Source organism: Pelmatolapia mariae, linkage group LG22, assembly GCF_036321145.2.
Source record: "Pelmatolapia mariae isolate MD_Pm_ZW linkage group LG22, Pm_UMD_F_2, whole genome shotgun sequence".
Lineage (NCBI taxonomy): Eukaryota > Metazoa > Chordata > Actinopteri > Cichliformes > Cichlidae > Pelmatolapia > Pelmatolapia mariae.
In genome coordinates this window covers 31785972-31803465 of record NC_086245.2, presented here as the reverse complement: position 1 = coordinate 31803465, position 17494 = coordinate 31785972, and the positions used below count along the sequence as shown (strand labels likewise).

At 39.8% G+C, this 17494-nt stretch overlaps 1 protein-coding gene across 2 annotated transcripts; it reads left to right on the top strand.

Annotated features, from left to right (window-relative positions):
* Positions 1-149: 149 nt before the first annotated feature.
* Positions 150-11293, top strand: ntaq1 (N-terminal glutamine amidase 1). Of its 2 annotated transcripts, none has more exons than XM_065471380.1 (6): positions 150-249; positions 7935-8034; positions 10342-10392; positions 10484-10629; positions 10713-10814; positions 10926-11293. In XM_065471380.1, the coding sequence occupies exons 1-6, from the start codon at positions 194-196 to the stop codon at positions 11122-11124; spliced, it is 654 nt and encodes a 217-aa protein (XP_065327452.1). In that variant the 5' UTR covers positions 150-193; the 3' UTR covers positions 11125-11293. The 2 variants fall into 2 exon arrangements, with proteins under 2 accessions (XP_065327452.1, XP_065327453.1); XM_065471381.1 differs by having other exon boundaries at positions 10713-10837.
* The last annotated feature ends 6201 nt before the right edge of the window (positions 11294-17494 follow it).

The following is a 17494-nucleotide window of genomic DNA, read 5'->3' as shown; positions in this document are numbered from 1 at the left end:
AGCGTCTCTAATATAGGAGGTAACTAAGGGAGCACTGAAGCTCATTTCTTGTGGCGGCAGCGAAGTTAAATTAGCAGTTGGACCCCAGTCTTACTGTTACTTTGTCGATGCTTTTAATTTGAAAGTCCCCTTTCCTTAGCGGATTTGGCGTCAGTCCGTTTCCCTTGGAGCTCTTTCAATGTAACACCCGATCATGAATCGGAGACTCGTTCCGATGCGCGAGGACTGCGTGTACACGAGCTGCTACTGGTGAGTCCCGACATACCCGCAAGAGGTGACATGCAGGCTCTGTGTCAGAACATTACTTGGCTCCTGAGAATTGTAAACACACGTCTGGTCAAAGCAGCTGGAACTATGGATTGGCCAGTTCAGATTTCCGTTTAATTTTTAGCGCAGTTTTTTAAATTTGTCAGTGAGAGAATAAAAATCACAAGATCATTGTAAGGAATAATAATCCTCCTTTAAACAGTGTTAATATCAGGTTATCAACATAAACATACAATCGAATTGTATCGAGGCTTCGAAAAAAATCTGAAACCCATGTCCACAGTGACATCTGCTGGTCAGTTTGACTATCGCCGCATCTTGTTTAAAGGCCCTTTCTTATCGGACGCGGCGTGCGCCGCTCTCACCGCTAACTAGAGTGAAGGACCCAAAATTTGTGTTGCGCTGGCTGGCCGCTGCGCTCTGCTTGTACGTCATTTTTGCGGCCGCCATACGTGTACTAGATGCGCCTGTTCCTAGTCTTTTCAAAACATGTATCTCTCTGACTTGTCCATATGAACATAATACAAGACAAACCTCACCATGCTGTTCACTAGACAGCAAGAGTCAACTATCTGGAAAATCTTGTCTTCGTTATCATTTCCCTCATACATTTTATTACTCAGATTTCAGCGTTTTCGGCCTCACAACTAAAGCGTGCAGTTTACTTTGTGTGTACTCAAACGGAGTCGCGTCAACTAATGCCACCTGTGGCCAAGTACCATAGCCTACAGCCAGAGTAACTTGTGACACACATCTGCACCTGCCTCTATCACCACGTTTTAATTCCTGTTTCATGCACTATACATTTGTAACTTTCAATGTTTTCTGTTCTTGTGTCTTGCACATAAACCATTAGACTAAATGAAATGGTATTGTGTGCTTACTATCAGCCTACATCGATAAGAAATGCCAAATTATATACACAAAGTTCTAGAAATCATTGTTATATTGTTCTTGATAATTTTAATGTTTTTTTCCACTACAAAGAAATATGTATTGAACAAATATTGCACATTAATATTTAACTAATGTTGTAACATCACATCCTGTTACCATAGTCTGCCTGTCTCTTGTTAAATTAACCAATCTCGTATAGACTGTATATGTCTACCAACTTTGCCAGCTCTGTCGATCTATTATCTACTTTGGCCCTAAGTGTTCATTTCCAGAGACAAAACACAGGTGGGAGACAATGTATTTTATTGTCATACTCAGCATATGACAATATATTAAAAATTGCAGTAATATCGAATAGTGAACAAAGTATTGTGATAATAATAATGTATCATAAGGTGCCAGGTGATTTTGACCTCTAGCTGATATACAGTGAGGTCAAATATATTTGGTCACTGACAAAATTTTTGGTTTTTTACCTGTTTACTGAAACATATTCCAGTTATAGTTATTTAATGGACATGGACGTAATGTGTAGATTCCCAGCTGTCATTTGAGGGTGTCCACATTTAATTTGGATGAAGGGTTTTGGAGTTTTAGCTTCTTAACATGCGCCACCCTCTTTTCAAAGGGACCAAAAGTAATGGGACAATTACCTCAAAGACTATTTCATGGGCAGGTGTAGGCAATTCCTTCATTATGCTGTTATCAACTAAGCAGATAAAATGCCTGGAGTTGCTCTAAGGTGTGGTGCTTGCATTTAAAAGATTTTGCTGTGAACAGACAACATGCATCAAAGAAGCTGTCCATGCATGTAAAACAAGCAATGCTTGTTTCATCTGCATGTAGGCCTGGATGTATAAGGAAGACAGCAGGGGTAGATGATCGCAGAATCATTTCCATGGTGAAGAGAAACTCTTTTGCAACAGCCAACCAAGTGAACAACAGCCTCCAGTGATCAGAGGGTTCACTGCAAGGTGCAAGCAACTCAAAACCCTCAAGAATAGAAAGGCTAGATTGGACTTTGCTGAAAAACATCTAAAAAAGTCAGCACAGTTCTTGGAAAAACATTCTTGAGAGAGTATGTCTGTGAAGGTTCTCAGTCATCCAGGTCATCGTATTCTAAGGAGCTTGGAAAGAAAAGTGTCTGGACTTCTTTAAGTTGCTTGAAGACATTTGGTAAATGGTAAATGGACTGATTCTTACATAGCGCTTTTCTACTCTCCCAGAGTACTCAAAGCGCTGTATACAACATGCCACATTCACCCAATCACACAAGCTCTTTCTCTATACTTAGTGCTTTCTAACTACATTGACACAGAAATTTACAAATTTCAGACTGGCAACATTTGTGAAATCATCTATCAGGAACCTAGGGGTAATCTTCGACCCAGCTCTCACTTTGGATGTTCATGTCAAATCTTTGGTTCGGTCCTGCTTTTATCACTTAAGAAACATTTCCAAACTAAGCCCCATTGTATCTCTCACTGAACTGGAGATTGTCATTCATGCTTTCATTTCATCAAGACTGGACTACCGAAATTCACATGTTTAAACAAAAACTCTTTGGAGCGTCTGCAGATTGTTCAAAACGCTGCAGCAAGACTTCTGACCAAAACATCTAAATACTCACATGTGACACTGTTGCTAATACAGCTGCATTGGCTCCCCGTCGAATTCAGAGTTCACTTCAAGATTCTGGTACTGACATATAGAGCTCTTCATGGTCAAGCTCCTGCCTACATCATTGAACTTCTACAGCCTTATGTTTCTAGCAGGTCTCTTATGTCATGTGACCAGGGTCATTCAGCATACAAGGCTGAGAACTAAGGGAGATAGAGCTTTTGCCACTGTGGCTCCCAGACTGTGGAACTCTCTCCCATTGAGCTTAAGATCTCTGTACTCAGCTTCTTTCAAAACTAAAAACACATCTTTTTAGAATTGCATTTCATTAACTGTTGTCTGTTTTGTTTTATGCTTTGTTATCCACTTTGTGATCTTTTATCTAGAAAGGTGCTATATAAATAAAGTTTTACTTACTTACACATTCATACTCCGATGGATGCATCGGAGAGCAACTTGGGGTTAGTATCTTGCCCAAGGATACTTGACATGTAGACTGAAGGAGCCAGGGATCGAACCACCCACCTTCCAATCAGTAGGTGACCTGCTCTACCTCCTGAGCTACAGCCACCCCACCCCTCATCCGAGAAGCTTCTTCAGTTCTAGGGTCAAATGGTGGAGAGTCCCAGATTTAAGCCCTATGGGAGTATCCCCCCCGAGAGGGACAGTGGACCCCCTTATGATCCTCTACCTAATCACATGAGCCAAGGTGTGAAAACGGCTGTAGGTCACAATCAACCAAGGTTTTGGGTGAGCTCAATGTGAAACCTAGCCCCACCCTATCATGTGATTTCCTGTGGTCAGAAGTCCTAGGATGTGAGTGGGCGTTAAGGCGTCTGGGAAGGTCTCAAAACTTGATTATAGACGGCAGACAGTTGGTGTCGTAAACCACCGCCTCTGTTCGAAGACGGTCACTCACAGTGGACATAAATGGCTTATTTTACTCCTCTTTCAAACCATCTGTCTTCTCTGTGCAAACTATGAACATTTGCATCCTCGAAAGAGTGACCTTTGTCCTCTTAGATGCCGAGTCTTGTCCCGTGGAGATGGCTCTTCCAATGTTCCCTCTAATTTTTCATGTGTCTGAGCGAACACACAAACTCCCTGAGCGGTCCCTTGGACCACTGTGAGTAACATTAGACGTTGTGCACTGTGGTCACGCCAGCATCGAATCCTTCCAAGTTACATGGTTTATTAAAATAATCTAATTACAGCTTTTACATTTATGTTAGACTACTTTTAATTAACTGCTTTAGCCCACTTACAATGAAAATTTAAAAAAAAATCTTGTTCATGGCCTGTGTAGTATGTTAACACTATTGGAAGTAAAAATAACTTGAACTCCAATTTTGAAAACACAACTTTTGTTTTTCTTCTTCTTCTTTTTTTAAATAAAGCTCTGACTTGTATTATGAGTATGAGTCTGTGGTCTGGGAGAGAGTCCCGTAACTCTCTGTCTGCAAAATACAGTATATAATGACCAATGTTGGTCAATTAATTATATAGTTACTTCTTCAAAAAAGTAACTGAGTTATGCAAACAACAAAGTGTTTTGCAGCTGCTTACCTAAAAATGCAGCCAAGGCGTTTTTTAAATAAACATTTCAAACTATTTACAGAACAATCAGCTGTTCTGCATCAAATTTGATGCCACACAAATTATTTGTGCCACTCCAAAAAATAACTTCTGTCCACTATGAGATAAAGGAGAACATCACAAGCCTGATACCTGCAGGCCTGACAACAGGAGATGTATCACTCCTGTAACACCTGTAACATTCAGTAGTCACCTCATTGTTCTGACACACACAACAAAACTATTGACTACACTACACACTGACTACACAAGATTTGCGCTAAACGTCGCAAATCTCTCACATCTCAAAACACCATCGTCACTCCTAAAACTTCCCCCCTTCCTAAACAATAAGTGCGATGTTGCCATATCATTTTTTAATTGGTCAACATGGTACATTTTTCCACCAGTAGGAAAGGCTGGGGGTTTTTTGGTTTTGTTTTTGCTCACAGGTGGAGAGTGCTTTCGAGCGTTTTCCTTATAAAACACAGTTTTTACCGTTTCTTCCCGCAGTAAATATAAACAACGATAGTATTCAGGAAGAAAACCAAACATTGCTTTTTATCATAACTCTGGTCTAAGGAGCTTGGAAAGAAAAGCGTCTGGACTTCTTAAAGTTGCTTGAAGACGTTTCACCTCTCATCCGAGAAGCTTCTTCAGTTCTAAGGTCAAATGGCCGAGAGTCCCAGATTTAAACCCAGTGGGAGTATCCCCCCAAAGAGGGACAAAGGACCCCCTGGTGATCCTCTAATCACATGAGCCAAGGTGTGAAAGCGGGTGTGGGACCTAATCAGCCAGGGTTTCGGGTGAGCTCATTGTTAAACCTGGCCCCACCCTATCATGTGAATTCCTGAGGTCAGATGGCCCAGAATGTGAGTGGGCATTCCTGGGCCATCTGACCTCAGGAATTCACATGATAGGGTGGGGCCAGGTTTAACAATGAGCTCACCCGAAACCCTGGCTGATTAGGTCCCACACCCGCTTTCACACCTTGGCTCATGTGATTAGAGGATCACCAGGGGGTCCTTTGTCCCTCTTTGGGGGGATACTCCCACTGGGTTTAAATCTGGGACTCTCGGCCATTTGACCTTAGAACTGAAGAAGCTTCTCGGATGAGAGGTGAAACGTCTTCAAGCAACTTTAAGAAGTCCAGACGCTTTTCTTTCCAAGCTCCTTAGACTACGATGACCTGGATGACTGAGAACCTTCACAGACATATCATAACTCTGGTTTTACGTGGCCTATCAACACAATTTAAAAACTGGTATAAAGTCCACACTTTTTCCGTCAATTGTTCCGTCTGTCCTGCTCACATCTCCAATGGTTGTACACGTTGTCATTAACGTGGCTTCACTCCACATCAGCCACGCCGCTTTGCTAGCTAAAACACCGGTGTCGGCACATAAGGACGCTGTCATAGCCTGTCAACGACTTTGATTAGCTGCGTATATACGAATGTGAATCGCATTATTGGCTGGACTATGGGATAAGGTGGCATCATTCTAATCCCATACGGGAGCAGCCAGTCACTTACTGACTAACAGTGCAAAACAGAATTGTTAAAGTATTAATTTTAATTTCAATTCAGGTTAGATTTTTTTTTTTTTCTGTGCGCAACGCAGATTTTCTGTGCGCAGATACCATGCCAGCAGTGCGCAATTGCGCACGCGCGCAGCTTAGAGGGAACATTGGGCTCTTCTATGTTGTGCCATGCGTTTATGAAGTGGCTGTTTGGTCTCTCCACTGTAGAGGTCTGGGCATTCCTCGCTACACTGTACAGCATACACTACATTGTTAAGTTTGTGTTTAGGAGTTTTGTCTTTGGGATGAACTAGTTTTTGTGTGAGTGTGTTGCTGGGTCTGAAGTAAACTGGGATGTCATGTTTGGAGAAGACTCTCTGGAGTTTTTCTGATACACTGGCTACGTAGGGAATGACAATGTTGTTGCATTTGTCTTTCTTATCCTCCCTAGCTGGGGTCTGATCTTCTTTTCTGTACATCTTTGCTGACTTGATGAAAGCCCAATTAGAATAACCGCTTGTTTTAATAGCTTCATTAACATGTGTGTGTTCCTTCTTTTTCCCTTCAGGCTTAGAGGGAACATTTTCTCCCCGGTGATGTAGGGTCCTGATTACTCCAAATTTGTGTTCCAGAGGGTGGTGGGAGTCAAAGAGGAGGTACTGGTCGGTGTGTGGGGGCGTCCAGTAAACTTGAATGTGGAGGTTTCCATTCTCTTCAATGCGCACGGCACAGTCCAGGAAAGGCAAACAGTTATCCTTTGTGTCTTCCCTGGTGAACTTGATGTTTGTATCCACAGTGTTAATGTAAGCAGTGAACGATTCCACTTCTTGTGTTTTGATTTTGACCCAGGTGTCGTCTACATATCGGTACCAGTGGCTAGGTACTCTCCCTTTAAAAGAGCCAAGAGCCTTTCTTTCCACTTCCTCCATGTAAAGGTTGGCTACAATAGGTGACACCGGGGAGCCTCATTGTATTTAAAATATGTGGTGGTAAGACAGAAGTCTAATAGTGTGCAAATCTGATCGGGGGTGAAGTTGGTTCTGTCTTCCAAAGAGCTGTCTTCTTGTAGTCGTTTTCTGACAGTCTCCACTGCTTCCGTGGTGGGTATGCAAGTGAAGAGAGAGACTACATCAAAGGACACCATGGTTTCATCTGGATCCAGGGCAAGTTTCTGGACCTTGTCGGTGAAGTCGGTGGAGTTTTTGATGTGATATGGGGTGTTCCCCACCAGAGGTGCTAAGATGGTAGCTAGGTGTTTTGAAATGTTGTAAGTGGCTGAGTTTATGCTGCTAACAATGGGTCTGAGTGGGACACCTTCTTTGTGGATCTTAGGAAGTCCATAAATGCAGGGTATGGCATCCCCTGGGTATAGGTCATGATATAAAGGGCAGTCAATGATTTTGTCCTTTTCAAGGTCTTGAAGGAGAAACTATAACTTTCTTTTTGTAGCTGCTTGTGGGGTCTCGCTTTAAGGCTTGTTACGACCCCCTCTGCTAGGCGTCAGGGGAGGAGTAACATACACAAGCCCCGAACACAAAACTGAGTAAAGAAAGGTAGGTATTTTTGTCACTGAGGAGAGTAGTGATCTTTGTGTGGTAATCTGTTGTGTTTAGAATCACGGTGCACCTTCCTTTGTCAGCTGGTAATATGGTGATGTTTGTGATAATTTATTAATCCGTATGGCGGTTTCTGTGGCTGTGATGAGGTCCACTATGGGCAACTGTTGAGGAGAAATGTCAAAATGGAGTCATTTGGCTAGCACTTTCTTTTCAGGTTCAGTGAGATTCCAGTCTGAAAAGTTCTTCACTCATTTTTCCTGACTGACCTCAGGTGTGTGTTCTTCTATGTGTTGTGTAGGTTCTGACTGAGGAGTGAATGTTTTTGATAGCAATGTGTGGAATTGGAATTGGAGTTAAAGACTTGGTGAAACATTTTCTATTAGTCATCAATAAAAACGATCAGATGGATCAGCAGGACACACTAATCCTTCAGAACTTTCAGGAAGTCCTACAGGCTGACTGTCTGTTGCCCTTCTGTCTGTTCTTGTTCTGCAGTGAAGAAAATGTCTGGAAACTCTGTGACTCTGTCAAAAAACAGAGAACCGCACCGCTGGAACATCTGTTTGTGATCTTCATCTCCAATGAGACGAGAACGGTGAGAACCAAATGCCAGTATAATGCCAGATTTAAAATGAAGATGATGGATTTTGTAATTGTATCATCAGATCTGCTGCTCTGTCAATTAATCACCGTCTGGTGGTGAGTTGGAGCAGGTGGTGGGGAAACATTTTATTACAGTGATTAGAACATGCTTGTAGGTATTAAACATAATGCGCAGCAGTGGTTTGAATCATATCTATGTAATAGATTCCAATTTGTTTTTGTATATGGACAGTCCTCTCCACAGACGTCTCCAAGATTAATTATGGAGTTCCACGGGGTTATGTGATAGGAGCATTAAAAGGCATAGCATATATTTTCACTGCTATGCAGATCACACCTAACTTTATCTACCCATGAAGCCAGATAAAACAGACCAATTAGTTAAACTGCAGGAATGTCTTAAAGACCTGGATGACCTCTAACTTTTCTGCTTCTGAATTTAGATAAAACTGAGCTCATTGTACTTGCCCTAATAATAGAAATATGGTATCTAACAATATGCTTACTCTGGTTGGCATTACCTTGGTCTCCAGTAACACTGTGAGGAATCTTGGAGTCGTTTTTGACCAGGATATATCCTTCAGCATGCATATTATACCAATACGTAGGACTGCTGTCTTGCACTTCAAGAAGTGGCTAAACTAGCTGCTAAATGTCATGATATAGAGTCTTGATTGACGCAACAGCATACGGATACACAGAATTCCTGAGGGGTCTGGAAGAAATGACAGCATAGGATTTGTGACAAACCTTTTTTTGCTCATTGCTGAAGATTGCCAAGAATGTAAACACACACATTGAAAGGGCCCACAGAGCTATTATTGTTTGCTTCCTGGAGTACCAGGTTAAAGAGCACATAATATGGCAGGCATAGAAACAAAAAGTAACATATGAAGGCTGGACCGCCTTAAGTTAATCACGACTATACCAAAGAAATACAGAAAAAGAGGAAACCGGTCTGAGAGGTTATGAAGAAACTTAAGGAGAAGAACGTAAAGGCACAGCCACTATATCCACCACAAATAAAAATGTTCCTGGAATTAGAGACTAAGACTTTTGAACAACACTGAATGAACCGGCACCTATGCCAAGAGACATGGGGCTTTCTGTCAAGGAGGAAAAAATGGAGAATATTCTGTGAATGGTAATCCGGTGTGGTTGGATGGCAGTGACGGAGAGAAACATTGGTTTAGAAGAGCTGAGTTAAGACTCAACAGGAGTAGACAACAACCTTTTAGAAACACATTGGAAGTTGCAGGGACACAGAGTACTACACCGCCAGAGAGTCAAGAGCCACATCTCTTGGGATATGGAACTTTTGGGAGTTATATTTAGGAGAGGTTTGTAATGTAGTTCAGAAGGAGATGTCAAACTTGGTGTCACCTTTTTCAGTCACTGTGTTTATACAGCACTCTGCATTTAATTATTAGTTATTATTAATCTCTGGCCTTCTTCCACAGCATGTATTTGTCCTGTTTTCCTCCCCTCATTTCCAACTGACTACGGCCAATGGGTGCCCCTCCCAGACCCTGCTTCTGATGGAGGTTTCTTCCTGTTAAAAGGAAGTTTTTTTCTTCCCACTGTTGCCAGAGAGCTTGCTCATAGGGAGTCATATGATTTTTGTGGTTTTCTGTTTTCTCCATATTATTGTATATACTTTACAATATAAAGTGCCTTCAGGCAAATGTTGTTGGGATTTTTCACTATATAAATGAAACTGAATGAAATATGTCTCCTTCAAAGAGTTGCTGGGCTCTCTCTTAGAGATAGAGTTTGGTTATTCGTGAGGGACTCAGAATACAGCCAACTGCTCCTCCACATTGTAATGAGCCAGTTTGAGGTAGTCCGGGCATCCTGCAAGGATGCCTCCTGGACACCTCCCAGGTGAGTTATTCTGCGCATGAAATGCTAGGAGGAGGCAAATTACATTTCAGAGCTGGGTTAGAAACATCTCAGTGTCCCCCTGGATAAGCTAAATGAGGTGGCTTGGGTGAGGGCTTCTCTGTTCAGACTGCCGCACCATGACCCTAATGCGGATAAGTGGTAGAAAATGGATTAAAGGATGGTTCTGTGAAACACCTGTCATGCTCTTTTAGACATCTGTCATTCAAGTTTTACATATATAGCACCAAATCGCAACAAAAGCTGCCTCCAGGTGCTTTATATTCTGAGGTAAAGACCCTACAATAACACATGAACTTCTGTCACATTCTAAAAACATCCACTTGGTTTTTTAGGTTTTTTGAAACATCTCAGGTCAGGTTCTGAAGCTGATGTTCTGTATTTATTCTCCTTTGAGGTTCCTCTGTGGAAGCAGAAGTCTGGACACGGAGACCTGCCGGTTATATGGGTTTGTGATGTCACTGTTAATACTGTGAGACCACAGACATAAACACAAATGATGTCAAAATGACATTAAAGATAACATCGTTGTGTTTCAGGACTACCATGTGATCCTGCTGCAGGCAGATCAATTGGACTCTCTAGTGTATGATCTGGATTCAACGCTCTCGTTTCCCTGCAGCCTGAAGCTTTACGCTGCCCAAGCCTTACGCTCAGAGAGTGACATCAGACCAGAATACCACAGGTAAGACACAGCTGAGCATCATGACAGGAAACTACACACACCTGAGTGACATCATAGTTACCATTTCCCCTTCGGTCTGCCAGGAAGTTTCGTGTGGTTCCTGCTGACAGCTTCCTGTTGAACTTCGCATCTGATCGATCTCACATGAGGAACTCTGATGGATCGTGGAAGATGCCTCCCCCTACGTACGCCCCTATATGCACTGCAGGTCACATGACTTCCCAGTTATTAGCGTGTTTAATCGTGTGTACCATGTAGTTATGATGTCATCATACTGGGATGCGTTTTCCCCTCAGAGTGCCAGATGAACCTAGATGGTTTCATCAACATGGACCCTGCCATCGGCTGGGGTGTGGTCTTCAGTCTCAACCACTTCCTGCAGAGATACATTGGAAGCACCTCATCAGCCTCCTCCTCATCCTCTTCTTCAGCAGCAGCAAGATCGTGATAGTTGTGGTTTTGAGGTTTTTTTGTTTGTGGGCTCCAGATGTTTGAAGTGGAATGAAGAGTCCTCCTGCTGGTTGCTGTCCCACATGACCATGTGAAACGAAATTGGTTCTTGGAACTGTGTAAATTCACCGTTGTCCCACCCCCTTATAAAATGCAAGAGATTTTGATAGTTGTTCAGCCAAAAAACATCAATGTAATAAACATATTGATCATTTGATGACTTATTGGTGAACTTGTTGATCAGAATAGTGCTTTTACCCCGATCAATAAAACTCTCCATAATCTCTTTGAGCATCTTCAATTCACTGTTAGAATTTGAAAATGATAGAGTAAAAATAAGGAAACACTAGCAGGGTTCTGTTTGTTTGGGGTACAGTTGGTATGTTTGGTTTAACATGATTGTCAGTTTCCAGAAATAACATCAGAGGTGATTGACAGCTGCTGCGCCGTTGTTGGGTAGACTAGTGCAGGATTTAGGGACAGCGTTGATGTAGTTCATCACTTGGTCCGCTACAACGAAAATCAGAAGTCAAGGTTTTCGACAAGATCAGCTCGCGGCCAGATCTGGAGAAAAGCTAAAAACTACACCTTCCTGAAGAAAAAACTACCTGAGAGTCACTGAAGATGTGTCCCCTGCTGACAGAGCACTGCAAGGAAAGAAGGAAAAAGAGCTCACTTTGCCAGGGTCCGTGTGATTATTGAGGGAAAGGAGGTGCACCCAACGCTCACTTTGCCTGAGGATCAAGCAGCACCTGCGCTGATGAGGTATAAAGTTACAGATGTCACATAAGGGATTATCTACAATTTTGAGGTTCAGGCTAAAAGTTGTTAATGTCAGTACTATGTCCACTAAGGGAAGTAAACTTCATTATTTTGTGTTAAGGTCACATTGTCTATATCAATTTTTTTCTCTCACTGTCAGGTGTTTAAGAGACACTGTTAAGCGTAAAGCTTTGTTTTTGTTTGCAAATCAACAGAATACTGTCTTTGTTTATTTTTTTCAAGAATCACACTCTGTTTAAAAGGATACTGCTTTTTGGAAAACGCAATGGGACAATGACCTATGGTTCTCACATGGATCAGAAAGATCGGCAGGAGTTATTACTCTTAAGAAAAAATGTAATTAAGGGGGTAACTAGCCGGACAAAAACATCTTATTGGATTATTTGCTGACGATGTCATTGTTTTCTTACAAGATCCTGACAAGTGTTTTCCAATTTTGATGCAACTATTCCATACCTTCGAACACTTATCGGGCTACAAAATTAATGTATCCAAAACACAAATTTTATCATTCAACTATACACCCTCTCTAAAGATTAGAGATGAATATAAACTAAAGTGGCACTTGAATACCATGAAATATTTGGGCGTAACCCTGACAAAATCATTATCTGCTATGGTTGACACAAACTACAATGAGTTGGAGGGTAACATAAAAAAAGACCTAGAACGGTGGTCAACAATACCTACAAATTTTTACTCTAGAGTCCAAATAATAAAGATGAACGTTCTCCCAAGATTGCTATACATGTATCAATCACTCCCACTTCCTATACCTCAAAGTAAATTTAAAATATGGGACAAGATGATCTCAAGGTTTATATGGGATGGGAAGAAGCCCAGAACAAGGTTAACAACATTGCAACTCTCGAAGTGTAAGGGAGGGATGGCTTTGCCTAACCTAAGGGAATACTTTTACGCAGCCCAATTTAGACCTCTTGTTTGTTGGTGTAGACCAGATTATGAGGCATGGTGGAAGGAAATTGAGAAAGAAATTGAGGGAAACAAAATTCAAATTTTTATCTCTGCCAAACAATTCATGACCTCTTACAAAAGTAGAATGAATCAAATTGTGAAATTTACATTAGACATATGGCATACAGTAATAGAAAAACATCAGTTAAAAGAACAATTATTTTTGCTGAGATGGTTTAGACATGATAAAAAATTTAAGCCGGGACAATTGGACCAAACATTCAAACGATGGGAGTTAAAAGGGATTACAGCAGTTTGTACTCTAATGAAAAATGGAACACTAATGCGTTTCCAACAACTAAAAAATAAATACAAATTGGAAAATAGAGATTTTTTTTAGATATCTGCAAGAAAGGGACTATTGCGTAAAGCAAATAAAGACTGACTGGCTTGAAAAGCCATTGGCTGTTATTGGACTAGTAAAAAATTGCTATGAACATAAACAATTTAAAGCAATTTCCACCTTCTATAGATCATTAGAAGAAGATAGACAGGACACAACCTTTTACCTTAAAAAGAAATGGGAAGCTGAACTGGCCATAACTATAACAGAGAAGGAATGGGTTAGTATGTGTGAAATACAACACAGCACAACGAATTCACCGTTGTGGAGGGAATTTTGCTGGAAAAATTTGACGCGTTTTTTCATTACACCCAAAATTAAAAGTAAACAGATCTCAAGTCCACAGAAATGTTGGAGACTGTGTGGAGAAACAGAAGCAGATCATTCACATGTATTCTGGAAGTGCATAAAAATTCAAAAGTATTGGGAAGACCTTAAAATGACCATGGATAATATTCTGGGTTATGCACTCCCGAACACCTGACAAGTGATGTACCTTGGAAACATAAAGGAACAGATACAAAAGGAGGACTTATATCTAGTAAAAATAATTCTAGATTGGATTAGGATTGTAGAGGGTATCTCAGCGATGGAAAAAATAACATTCAATATTAGACTGATGGGATGTAAATATGATAGACAATGGAGGAAGTGGAAAGCATTCCAAAGTGGCACCAAAAACACAACATAAAAAGAAATTTGCATGTGATAGGTGGAAAAAGAAATGTAAACTCCAGACTGCTTATATGTTCGTTTGTTTGTAATTTTCTTTACTGTATCGTTTTCAATGTTAATTAAAACTAATAAAAATTAAAGTTGAAAAAAGAAGAAGAAATTTAATGAGAATGTTATACACTCTGAAGTAGACCCAGTAGGTCATTATGTGTTAGAATTTACCATCAGTGTTGATAATATCTTTCTTCTTGCCAATCTATACAGTTTTAACTCTAAGTCAGAAAAAGACTTTTTGTTGGATGCCCCAGAAACATGCTTTTTGTTCTGGTTATCAAATACCCTAATCTTCTGTTATTAGTGTGAGGTGACTTTAATATAATAGATCCTTCCTTAGACAGATGCCCACCTTGCTCAAATAACTCTCTGCTATAAATACATTTATGCAAAAAATTCTTTTAATAGACATTTGGAGAGTTAAGAACCCCAAAGCCAAACTGTATACATGGAATAATAAATCCAGCTCTTCTAAATCTCGTATTGATTTCTGGTTAGTCCCTGATTGCTTAGATAAGAATAACATAATAGTCAATATAGTGCCAACTCCACTTACAGACCACAAAGCGGTATCACTTCAGGTTTCTTTAAGTCTTCATGCTGCCCAAGCGCGTAGGAGCTGCTACTAGAAACTTAATAATTCCCTTCTAAAACATGAGACAGGGATTGAAGATATTCTGTTATTGATTAAATGTTTCTGGGATAAATCCCTAGCCAGTTATGTTTACTGTCAAAACTGGGAGCTTTTCAAATTTGAAGCCGCTAAATATTTGAGTATGGCTTTTCAACAGCAAAACAAAGGAAAACTGAAGAAATTAATGTAGTTACAAGGATAACTGCTTCTGAACCTCTTCAGAACAGGAAGATGATGAGATTGATTTAGTTTTGCAACAGAATAAATTAAATGACATTTATAAATTGAATGCAGGAGGCCTTATGAGATCAAGGAGCTGGATGGTGGTTAGAAGAAGGCAAACAACACTCATTTTTTTAAACTAGAGAAATCTCTGTTCGGAGACTTAATATTGTTCCACATTTTATAAAGCTCTATACAAGTCAGATTATAATGAGAGTGCTGCTCTGAACTTTATGGGACAACTCTCTGATACGCAAACTATAAAGGAAGATCAGACGAGCTTCTGCGATAGGCCAATATCTGTTGGTGAAGTTCTACCTGCTATTCAATGTCTTAAACGTCATAATTCCCCAGAAACAGATGACTTAACCTCTGAATTCTACATTACTTTTGCAGATCAACTAGGCCCATTTCCTCTTAATGTCTACACTGAAAGACTCATAAATCAGTCCGTCCAACCCTCCACTTTATCAGTTGGTCTGTTAACACTGATTCAAAAGCTAAAGAAGGATCCTGTTTATTTTGACAACTGGAGACCGATCTGCCTTTTTAACAATGAGTATTAGATCCTAGCTCAGATCTTTGCCAAAAGACTGAAAGCTGTTTTGAATTATATTACTGATGAAACTCAGACTGGCTTTATGGCTAACAGACACATATCCAACAACATTAGACTTGTTCTTTACCTCATTGATTATGCAGATTTTTGTGGGGTTGATAGTTTTATCTTATTTGTAGATTTCTGTAAAGCGTTCAATACTATTGAACATAGTTTTCTTTTTCAGGCTTTGGACAAATTTGGTTTTGGCCCTTACGTTCAGAATGCTATTTAAACGATGTACAAAAATGCTAATTGTTCCATCAAATTACATGCAGGTACGTCCTTTAGGTTTACGTTGAACCGTAGTATCAGGCGAGGTTGCCGCATCTCTCTATATTTGTTTCTCATCTGTGCTCAGCTCCTTTCTGACTATATTAAACGTAGTCCACTGAAAGGCATTACAATTGCAGAAAAGAAATATTCATTAGTCAGGTTGCTGATGATGCCACCCTCTTTGTAAAAAGTGCTTCACAGGTGCAGATAAACATTAACACAATTGATGCTTTTTCTGTAGCTTCAGCACTCCACTTAAACATCGGTAAATGCGAACTGCTTGCCCTCAGAAACTGTACCAGTCCCTCTATTGCTGGCATTCCAGTGAAAGAGTCGACCTTGGTAATTAATAAAAATCAATCCACCAGATGCTCCTTCAATTTCAATCCAGTTTGACATAAAACACAACAAAAAACTAAATTCTTCGCTCCAACACGATTTATCTCTGAAAGGTAGAGTTTTACTCACCAAAGCGGAGGGATTATCTCGATTGACTTATGCTGCTTTGTCTCTTGATGTAAATAAAGAAACCCTGGTGGATATTGACAGACTCCTTTATAACTTTATATGGAAGAATAGAATACATTATATTAAGGGAGCAGTTTATCCAACTCATACCAACATCGTGGCATAAACTTTCTTGACTTTTCTACAGTAAACAATGTGTTTAAAGTAAACTGAATCAAACAATTTCTCAGGAACCCGACATCAATTTGGAACTTTATTCCAAATTTTAAAAAAAAATAATAAGTTGGCGGTCTTAACTTTGTTTTACTTTGTAATTACAATATTGATAAAATCCCCTTAAAACTGTCCAACTTTGCCAGATGCTTCTTTCCTGGTCGTTGCTTTATAAACACAACTTTTCTCTGCACAGATACTATATTTGGAACGACAGAGACATTTTATACAAACACAGATCTTTATTTTTAGCTGGTTTGTTCATGGGATTCATAATGAGCTTTACTTTCATACACACACACACACACACACACACACATATATATATATAGAGAGAGAGAGAGAGATACACATACATATCCTGTTACCTCTGTTACACAGATTTGTTTTCCCACTATAAAGAAGAAAAACAACCCTGGCATAAGAACTCTGTTTCAGAAAGACAGAACTTGTGTCCCAATGGCCGTTGCTTACTGGAATAATTTATACTGGGACCTGGAATGGAAGAAAATTTGGACCATACCATTGAAATTCCTGTTAACCAAGAAATTAAAGGAAATATCTTTTAAAATTATTCATCGTTTTTAACCCACGGGAACCTTTCTTGTACGATATAAAAAGACATTGATGCTAACTGTTCATTTTTTTTTTAACTGTCAGAAGAAAGATATTTCTCTCTTATTTTGGTCCTACTTATGCGCTAATCTTTTCTGGCAAGATGTTTGTGCTTTTGTTGTTTATTTTATCTTATCTTTGTTACGGAAAAATATTGTTTGGCTTTTTTGATTGCCCTGCAAATAGGGCAAACACATTTCATTTGATTAATTTACTAATTTTAATGGCTAAATTTCATATACATAAATCCAAAATTTCTAAAGCAAAACCGTCTTTTCATTGCTTTATAAATGAAACAGACAATATTTTAAAACTATACAACATTCCCATAATATAAAAGCAATAAAACTATAAATTTATGCTCCTTGTTTGGTATCTTGTGATTAGCCTGTGTCTAATTGTTATTACACGAAACCCCCTGACATTGTCTTTTGCTCATTTATATCTGTAATGTTTGAATTGCTAATGAAGTTAATAAAAATAAAAAAATAATCCGCCTTACTGATCATCACATCACAGCGCGACAGAACGTTAGGATTACGTATTGTGCTGACGCCAT

Bases quoted from the DNA above. Each gene is read 5' to 3' on its own strand.
- ntaq1 (XM_065471380.1), top strand. From the start codon at position 194: ATGAATCGGAGACTCGTTCCGATGCGCGAGGACTGCGTGTACACGAGC. The intron at 250-7,934 runs GTGAGTCCCGAC...CTTGTTCTGCAG, and splicing joins GTGTACACGAGCTGCTACTG to TGAAGAAAATGTCTGGAAAC. The intron at 10,630-10,712 runs GTAAGACACAGC...TCGGTCTGCCAG, and splicing joins ATCAGACCAGAATACCACAG to GAAGTTTCGTGTGGTTCCTG.